Source organism: Lagenorhynchus albirostris, chromosome 13 (assembly GCF_949774975.1).
Source record: "Lagenorhynchus albirostris chromosome 13, mLagAlb1.1, whole genome shotgun sequence".
Taxonomy (NCBI): Eukaryota; Metazoa; Chordata; class Mammalia; order Artiodactyla; family Delphinidae; genus Lagenorhynchus; species Lagenorhynchus albirostris.
This window is the reverse complement of record NC_083107.1, coordinates 14553377-14563127: the sequence shown is the minus strand read 5'-3', so window position 1 is coordinate 14563127 and position 9751 is coordinate 14553377. Positions and strand designations below refer to the sequence as shown.

General features: G+C 46.6%; 1 protein-coding gene across 6 annotated transcripts in view; it reads left to right on the top strand.

Moving 5' to 3' along the window:
- The first annotated feature begins 46 nt into the window (after positions 1 to 46).
- The window catches only part of ELMOD3 (ELMO domain containing 3), a 28276-nt gene continuing 18571 nt past the window's right edge, over positions 47 to 9751 (top strand). For 2 of the 6 annotated variants that reach the window (XM_060169702.1, XM_060169704.1), the window contains exons 1-5: positions 47 to 281; positions 989 to 1169; positions 2469 to 2742; positions 6574 to 6651; positions 7139 to 7211. In XM_060169702.1, the coding sequence (XP_060025685.1) occupies positions 2689 to 2742; positions 6574 to 6651; positions 7139 to 7211 (205 nt within the window). In that variant the 5' untranslated portion in view covers positions 47 to 281; positions 989 to 1169; positions 2469 to 2688. Of the gene's footprint in view, positions 282 to 988; positions 1170 to 2468; positions 2743 to 4142; positions 4297 to 6573; positions 6652 to 7138; positions 7212 to 9751 lie in introns of all 6 variants that reach the window. The other 4 variants (XM_060169705.1, XM_060169701.1, XM_060169700.1 and 1 more) reach the window with 4 other exon arrangements.

Below are 9751 nucleotides of genomic sequence, written 5' to 3'. Positions count from 1 at the left end.
GTTGCTTTCTTGTTTTACCCACCGAGAAAGTTGCTGACGGAGTCCCCACCCTCTCTGGCTGGGTGTCTCGATGGACTGAGATCTCTGTTAACATACGCGTATCCCAGCCGGCGAGCACCGGGATTTGTGACCCCAAATTGGCCAGTAGTTTTGGCTGCGGCGCCCCCCTGGGATGGTGATGCCTGCGGCGGAGGCCTGGTCGGGGCTGGAAGGGCCGGGGAGGCCCCAGCGACAAGGCCGATGAAAGAAGTGGCATACCTGTGTGCGCATTTTTATTTAAGGTGTGGACCCAATTTCTAGATTAAATACCTATTCAGAGAGTTTAAGCTCCAGCAAGCTTAAACTTAAAATCATTGCCCTTAATGTAGCTCATTGCCTAAAGTGGGTGCACCATAAAAATAAACAAGGACCTACTGTATAGCGCAGGGAACTATATTCAATATCTTGTAATAACCTATAATGGAAAGCTATTCGAAAAGAATATCTGTATTCAGATATATATATAATTGAATCACTGTGCTGTACATCTGAAACTAACATGACATTGAAAATCAACTCTACTTCAATTAAAAAAAATTTTTTTTAATTAAAAAAGTAAAGTGGGTGGGCTTCCCTGGTGGCGCAATGGTTGAGAGTCCGCCTGTCGATGTAGGGGACACGGGTTCGTGCCCCGGTCCGGGAAGATCCCACATTCCGTGGAGCGGCTGGGCCCGTGAGCCATGGCCGCTGAGCCTGCCCGTCTGGAGCCTGTGCTCCGCAACAGAAGAGGCCACAACAGTGAGAGGGCCGCGTACCACGAAAAAAGAAAAAAGAGAAAAGTAAAGTGGGTGCACCATAAATACTGAATTTGGAAAGGATCCATCTTTATAGGTTGGCCATTTCTTCAGGCCCAGCCATGAGGAACTTGCCGAATATTGGTAGGAGTGACTTTGTGATTTCCAGTACTTGCTTGTTTGACAGTTTCTGCTCTTTTCTTTCTCTCTTACAGATAGTAACTGTCCCTATTGAAGCCCCCAGCAGGGCGGCAGCCAGAACTGAGGCGCCAGCAGGCATGTAAAGTTGGTCATGCATCTGTGCTGCTTGATACATTTCGAGCCCAGTAACAGAAGAGCCTTCCTGAGATTGCCGTCACCATACTTGCCTGTCACCTTCGCAAGGTTGGCCAGTGTGTGAGTGTTTGGTCATATGCTGTCATGGAGGTCAAGGAGGAGGGAAAGGAAAGGGAGGCAGATGCTGAGACCCCAGAGAGAGCTAGTGCCTGAGGAGCACTGCCCTCCCCCTTTATTACAGTGAGCCAAATGTCTAGCCCTAGAGTCGGGAGGTGTTCCCGCTCTCGGTGTTAGGAATCAGTCAGTGCGTCCTGCCCCCTGACAAAGAGTCCATCTTGTTACTGGCAGCCAGTTTGTAGGGAACCCAGATCATATTCTCTGGAGGGCTGACCTCAGGGCAGTGCCACCCTCCGTCCTTAGTCAGCCAAGTCTGGGGAATTCCCTGGTGGTCCAGTAGTTAGGACTTCACGCTTTCACTGCCAAGGGCCTGGGTTCAACCCCTGGTCAGGGAACTAAGATCCTGCAAGCCGTGCAGCGTGCCAAAAAAAAAAGTCAACCAAGTTTGTGAGGTACGACTGCCAGTCATCTGTATACTTATCCACATTCTTGTTGTGACAGACATCCATGGTGTCCACTTCCCCCATGATGAGGTGTGGGCCTGTCCAGCCCTCTTCCTAGGGTGGACTCATGGGAGGAAGGGCTTAGAGCCAGCCACACTGGCTAGGCAGCTGCCACATGTACAATGTTGGTGCTAACTGAGGAAGGGTAGGCACAGTGTTGCATTTTGAGTTTCTGCCGTCGTAGGAACCGAATCTGGTAATAGGCCCAACATGCGTCTGAGACCTAAACTAAGCCTGAGCACTTAAGCTAAGACCATGCACCGATGTGTCACTCTAAATCAGCCTCACCCCTTTGAGATGCTGCCCCAGATCTCAGTAACTTCATCGTCAGAAACAGATCCCCACCACTTACACTGGTGCTGCCTCCTGGGTACTGATGGTCCAGCTCTCGGACTCCTGCAGGGACCCCTTCTTTCCATCCAGTGACATGGATAGTAAGAGGCAGGCATTTGGCTAAAGAAGGCTGTTTATTCAGAATATGTTTACAGCTGCTTGAAGATTTTTAAAGTCAGTTCTTTTTTTTTTTTTTTTTTTGCGGTACGCGGGCCTCTCACTGTTGTGGCCTCTCCCGCTGCGGAGCACAGGCTCCGGACGCGCAGGCTCAGCGGCCATGGCTCACGGGCCCAGCCGCTCCGCGGCATGTGGGATCTTCCCGGACTGGGGCACGAACCCGTGTCCCCTGCATCGGCAGGCGGACTCTCAACCACTGAGCCACCAGCGAAGCCCTCAAGTCAGTTCTTAACAGAGGCATAATTGAATGATGAAACCAGTTTTATTCTTTAATTTTTTTTTTTTTCAGGGCTGATGCTCCGGAAACCTCAGGGACTCACAGAAACCTGCACCCTGGTGATGGCACACAGGGACTGTTTTCTTGTTCTTAGTCTAAGTGGTTGCCAAGAAGGAAGGCAAAGGTAGAACAGTCGGATCTAGGGCTCTCCCCAGAGCTTCTAATCTCAGACCTTATTAAACTCCTTTCTGAGCCCAAGGACAGAGTTCACTTGAACAAATGATTTTGAGTCATGAATGAAAACTCTTGCTCTTTCCATAATGAGAAAGAATTAAGAGAGGGACAGGTAAGCAAGCACTTCTGTTTGGGAAAGAAGGTGTTGGTTTGGGTTATGTTGTTAATAGTAATAAGACAGAGCATACATCAAGAGGATGTGGAGCTTCAGAAATGTGTAGGAAGAATCCTCACTCTAGTTCTCTTTGTTCTACTAGAAGAAGCTTCTAGTCACTTCTGGGCCAATTGCCTTTCCTGACAGCTTATTTCCTAAGTGGGCTATGGGATTTGGGTCTGGATTTGCTTGGGTGGGAAGAGAATTTCAGGCAGAATCCCCCAAGAAATGTGTATTCCATCAATTTGGGTTGTTTACCTTACTGGCCCTTTCTGTCTCCAGTGCGTGTTTTGGCCTGATTATTGTCAGGACCCCTGAATCAATGTGCTATGTCTTTTTTGTTTTCTTTTCGGCTGCACTGGGTCTTAGTTGCAGCATGCAGGATCTAGTTCCCTGACCAGGGATCGAACCCAGGCCCCCTGCATTGGGAGCACAGAGTCTTACCCACCAGGGAAGTCCCCCAATGTGCTATGTCTTCGTGTTAGCCTGGTGGCTTACCCTGCATTCCTTACCTTTTTCACTACCTTGCCCAGAAATAGTCTTAAATGGAGCCTGTGGGATTCAGTGGCCAGAATGGGGACAAAGCCTGTGTTTTGGGAGTCCAGGGAGGTTTTTGTCACTGTTCTAAGATAGATGAACTGTTCTTCCAGAGAACATCCATCTTTGGACACTAGAGAGGACTGAATCGGAGAGGGAAAGGAAGGATGCAATGAGTCCTGAGCACACAGACTTCTCCAGGGAGCTGTTCAGCACAATGAATTACCAGATATTTTTGAGAATGTATCTTGAACCTAGTGCTGTGCAAATGGTCTAAGAAATATAAAACAAGTATACGAGAAGGTCCCTGCACTCAAAGCAGCAGTCTGACTGGGGAGACGGGTCTTTTGCAGAGGCCCTTGTGCCGCATACAGAGGGGCTATAGGACTTAGAGACGTGAGGGACCATTGTAGCCCCAGTTGGTAAGGTCGGCCTCCCCGAGGAGGTGGAACTGATCTTGAAGGGACCAGAAAACACTGCGAAGGTGGAGGTGGGGGCGGATTCTGGAGGAAAATCACATGACCCAGGGGTTGGAGGTGAGAGGAACTGCAGCACATATGTTCATTGGATCAAATTGGGAGACAATAGTGCTTAGGCATTGTGAGGCCAGTTATGGAGGAGTTAGCTCAGCTGTGGTGTGTTTAGTGTCCATTCTTGTGTCCCAGGCAAAAAGAAATCAAAAAAATCAAAGCTGTGTTTAAGGAGTGTTAGTTGGCAAAAATATGTGGAAGGGATTAGAGTAACAGGACAATCTGGGATTCTCGGGCCTTGACATAAGCAATGATTCCTTTAATTATTATTTTTTCTTTTATTTATTTTAGAGAAAATAATTCTGCAGATGGTTCAAAATCCAAAAGTACAGAGGATGTACATATAGTGAAAAAACTACCTTCCACCCTTGTCCCCCAGCTACCCAATTTTCCTGAAGGAGGCAAAGTTACTACTTCCTTGGATATAATTCTGGAAATAGTCTCTGTAAAGACAAGCAAATATATTTATGTGTTTTTTAGAAATTCAAATGGCAAAATAGTGTATATACTCTGCCTTTTGTGTTTTCACTTAATATATCATGAAGATTGTTCCAAATTGTCCATAAAGTACTTTCTTACTCTTTTTTATGGCTGTATAGGATCTCATTGAGTGGATATGCTTTAATTTGTTTAAAATTAGTCCATTAGTGACAACTAGATTTATCATGGCAATCATTTTGAAATGTATAGAAATATCAAATCACTGTGTTGTGCACCAGGAACTAACAATGTGTTGTAGGTCAATTATACTTCAAAAACAAACAAATAGGGACTTCTCTGGTGGCACAGTGGTTAAGAATCCGCCTGCCAATGCAGGGGACACGGGTTCAATCCCTGGTCCGGGAAGATCCCACATGCCGCGGAGCACCTAAGCCCGTGCACCACAACTACTGAGCCTGTGCTCTAGAGCCAGCGAGCCACAACTACTGAAGCCTGCGTGCCTAGAGACTGCGCTCTGCAACAAGGAGCCACCGCAGTGAGAAGCCCGCACACTGCAACGAAGAGCAGCCCTCGCTCGCCACAACTAGAGAAATACCACGCGCAACAACAAAGACCAACGCAGCCAAAAATAAAAAAATCAAAAACAAACAAAGGAACTCATAGAAAAAGAGATCAGATTTGTGGCTACCAGAGGTGGGGGTGGAATTGGATGAAGGTGGTCAGAAGGTACAAACTTCCAGTTATAAGAAAATAAGTACTAGGAATGTAATGTACAACATGATGAAGATAACACTGCTGTATATTATAAATGAAAGTTATTAAGAGTAAATCCTAAGAGTTCTCATCATAAGGAAAACAGTTTTTTTTTCTATTTGTTGATGTATCTATAGGAGATGATGGATGTTCACTAAACCTATTGTAGTCATCATTTCATGATGTATATAAGTCAGATCGTTATGCTGTACACCTTAAACTCGTACAGTGCTGTATGTCAGTTATATCTCAGTAAAACTGGGGGGGAAATATAAAGTATAATAAAATAAAATTAAAAGTCCATTAGTGGACAGTCAGGGTTTTTCTAGCTCTTTGTTTTTATAAACAGTACTACCATGAATGACACTGTCAGCATGTCATTTGTACATGGATGACTATATGTGTTAGATAAATTCCTAGAATGAAATTGCAGGCCCCAAATGTGCACAGCATATGTGATTTCGCCAGGTATTGTCAAGCCAGAGAGGTGGTGCCAATTCACCCTCCAGTGTCTTATAACTCTTGGTCGTCTAGCCAGCACAGTGTTACCACACTTCTTGATCTTTGATAATAGGATAAGTGGAAAACATTATCTCAGAGTAGTTTTATTTGACATTTCTCTTGTGATGGGTAAGGTTGAGCATTTCTTCAGGTTTAAGAACTATTTGTGCTTCCTTTCATGTAAACCATCCATGTCCGTGCCAGTTTTTCTACTGGGTGGTTTCTTCTCCTTACTGATTTGTAGGATCTTTTTTTTTTTAACATATTAGGAAAATTAGCCCTGTATTGGTGATATGAGTTGCAAAAAGTTGGTCAGATGGTTTTTTAAGCTCCAGTAGGGGGAAGGTTTGGCTGAGCAGAAAGGCCAAAAGTGAGGAGAGTGCTACACTCAACTTCACTTACTCAGAGCCTTGAGACCTTGAACGGAGCAAGGAAATCTGTATAATATTATGTTAACATTGGGCTTCCCTGGTGGCGCAGCGGTTAAGAATCCGCCTGCCAATGCAGGGGACACGGGTTCGATCCCTGGTCCTGGAAGACCCCACATGCCGCGGAGCAACTAAGCCCATGCGCCACAACTACTGAGCCTGCGCTCTAGAGCCCGTGAGCCACAACTACTGAGCCCACGTGCCACAACTGCTGAAGCCTGCACACCTAGAGCCTGTGCTCTGCAACAAGAGAAGCCACCGCAACGAGAAGCCCGCACACCACAACGAAGAGCAGACCCCGCTCGCCACAAGTAGAGAAAGCCCGCACACAGCAGTGAAGACCCAACACAGCCAAAAATAAATAAATAAAATATATTTAAAAAAATTTTTTTTAAAGATTATATTAACATTAAGCTTTTCGTGGTTTTTCTTAAGACCGATTAAACAAGAGTTTTCCCTTACAGTATTCCTTGTAGTTGACTTCTCAGGAGTTCATCCATTTTGTGTGTGTGTGTTATTGGAAAAAGGTGTGACGTTTAAGCTGTCATCTTTGAGGGACTACTACGTGCCCAGGAGACTGACTTTGGTTTGTCTTGCAGGTTGAAGGTGTGTCTGCTGGGTACCCTCCACCATGTGACAAGGACAACAGTGCTCTTCTGGCTTTCAGGGGAATTCCTGTACGTATCACCCACACCTCAGTGCTTCCTGGCAGCAGAAGCTTGTGTTACTTGCTGCTATGTGGTGCCAGGCACCGGGACACAGGATGGCACAGACCCTGCCCTCCAGTAGCTCACACTTTGGATGGGGGTGTGGGGAGGGCAGAGGCATGCAAGACAACCTCTATCTGATAAGATACTTGTTATAATGAGGCAGAACATAGAGTGCAGCGGACCTCTGTCTCAGTTGAGTTGAGTGGATTTTTGTCTGTTTGCTCTCCAAGGAGGGCATATATTCATACCTGTCCTCACGTCACTCAACTGCTCCGTCATAGTTGGCATTTTCCGGGTGCTTCTCTTTAAGATTGGTTTTAACCAACCCATGTGGGAAGTCTAGATTCTTCTGGCCTCCAGTTTCGAGGACACTCAGTACAGTGGGTGGGACCTGTTTGTGTGGGTAGGGGGATGTGGACTCCGTCCTCACACTAAGGGTCAGCTGCCCCTACAGATCTCAGAGTTGAAGAACCACGGCATCCTCCGGGCCCTGACGGCAGAAGCGAATAATGGGTGGGAGCCGGCTGGTAAGTCCCCCTCGGAGCCTGGGTGGGACTCAAGGCGGAGCTCCCTGTGGGTCTGCTTTTCCTCATTTGAATTTCTCTCACTACTTTTCCTGTAGAATTTTATATATATATTTATTTATTTATTTATTTATTTATTTATTTATTTTTGGCTGCATTGGGTCATCATTGCTGCGCGTGGGCTTTCTCTAGTAGCAGTGAGCGGGGTCCACTCTTCGTTGCGGTGCACAGGCTTCTCATTGCGGTGGCTTCTCTTGTTGCGGAGCACGGGCTCTAGGCGCGCGGGCTTCAGTAGTGGCATGCGGGCTCAGTAGTTGTGGCTCGCGGGCTCTAGAGTGCAGCCTCAGTAGTTGTGGCACACAGGCTCAGTTGCTCCGCGGCATGTGGGATCTTTCCGGACCAGGACTCGAACCTGTGTCCCCTGCATTGGCGGGCAGATTCTTAACCACTGTGCCACCAGGGACGCCCCTCCTGTAGAACTTCATAGAGTTATCATCCTTCAAGGAAAGTTAGAGACCTGAGTTCTAATTTGGCCCCACAAGCCCTGCTGGTAGCTTACTGTGCGCCTTTGGGCAAATCATATAATCTCTGTGTCTACAGTGGAAATATTAGTACCTCCTTTGTCCTCAAAGGGATGTTGTGATAATGAAATGAGACAGAGTGGGTGAAAAGCCTTTGAAAAGTTATCCTGTTTTATCTGCTTGACATGGCTCTTCCCATACTATATTTAAAGCTCATTCCACTTGCTAATTGATTACACAGAAAAGCACACTCACCAATTCAGAAGAACCAGTTCTGGAGTCAGATATCTCTGGCTTAAGTCCTGCCTCTTTCACCCATCAGCCCTATGACCTTGAGCAAGTAACTTAATCTTTCTTGACTCTCACTTTCCTCATCTATAAAACAGGGATTATATCAGCACCTGTATGATAGGAGTTGTGTAAGGATTAAATGAGATAGTGTAAAGTGCTTAGCACACAGAATGTAAATCGTAGTGAGCGCTCATTCGTGTGCATTGTTATGTTTAAATTCTGTAAACTGAAAATGTAATCTCTAAGAATATGAGGTCTATTAAAAATATTCCAATGTAGAAAAATTATATGGAGGTCTGTAAAGTATCTTTTAATTGAATTTTGTCTTTACCATGTGGTGACAAACCTAACATTTATTAGAGATGTTGCCTTAAATGCTAAAGTATTTTCTATTTCAGTGCAACTGGCATTTATGTGCCAGATATTCTTTTTTTTTTTTTTTTTGCGGTATGTGGGCCTCTCACTGTTGTGGCCTCTCCCGCTGCGGAGCACAGGCTCTGGACGCGCAGGCTCAGCGGCCATGGCTCACGGGCCCAGCCACTCCGCGGCATGTGGGATCTTCCCGGACCGTGGCACGAACCCGTGTCCCCTGCATCGGCAGGCGGACTCTCAACCACTGCACCACCAGGGAAGTCCCCAGGTATTCTTAATCATACTAAACAACTACAATTTTTTCCCCAGATTGCTCTCAGCTAATTTAAACTAATAGGCCGGCTAGATCAGCTGTGCCGTTTACTATGTGAATAAGTAGAAGAGGGCCTAAATAAAGGAGGCAATTGACAAAAGGAACAACGATAAAGAGCCGTACTAACGGGACCTGGGTTTGTTGTCCTGGAGATTCGTGCTGTGGCTCCTCGTTCTTCTGTCAGTTTAGGGGAAAAATAGTATTTATGTCAGGATCATCTTCAGAGGTGGGAGTCCTAAAGGAACCAGGAAAGGAGAGAGATGCTCTTACACGGGTTGGATGTTTGTCTCCAGTTTGGGCACCAGATTGCGTTGCTGCTTGAGACCTCGGACTTTCTCTTGACTACCTTGCTGTCACAGTAAGCTCCCACACCCTTGCCTGTGAGGTTTGTGCTCCTGGCTCACAACCTTTGATTAACTCGTTTGCAGGTGAAGGTGTGGGGGGTGAAAGAGTGATCGAGTTGCTCATAATGATCTGAAGTCATGAAGTCAGTGAAGCTGGATGTGGATGAGGGGTGAAGGGTGGGGAGCTTCTCAGCGTCGTGATGAGATCCATGGCTGCTGCTCTGCTCTTCTTGTTTAGCCACTTTGTCCCTCTTTTTCGTCTCCCATTCTGTGTGCTAACGTGTCCAGCATGCTGGAAGTAAGTTTTGTTTTCTTCACTGTCCCAGGTTGAGTGTTCTGTATTCTGTTGAAGTTATCTAGTTTGGAAGCCCTGGTGTAGTCTGCTACCCCGGGCTGGGGCTGGCAAGATTGAATGTCCTAGAAGTCCAGGATTCAGGACCCCGGACCCATCTCATCTGCTCCCACCATCCACATCCCTGCCAGACCCGAGCCCACAACTGCGTCAGTGATACTAGCTGACGTTTATTGAGCGAGTGGCCTTTGGGCCACGCACTCCCCTAGAATCTGAAGAGTTACGTCCTCCTCACAGTAGTTGGAAGAGTGATTACCAATGGTTAAGTGACCTGCCCGAAGAAGCGCAGCTCGTGAGGGACAGAGATGGAAAGTTGACAAGCAGTTTGGCTCCGCGCTGTGCTTTGCCAG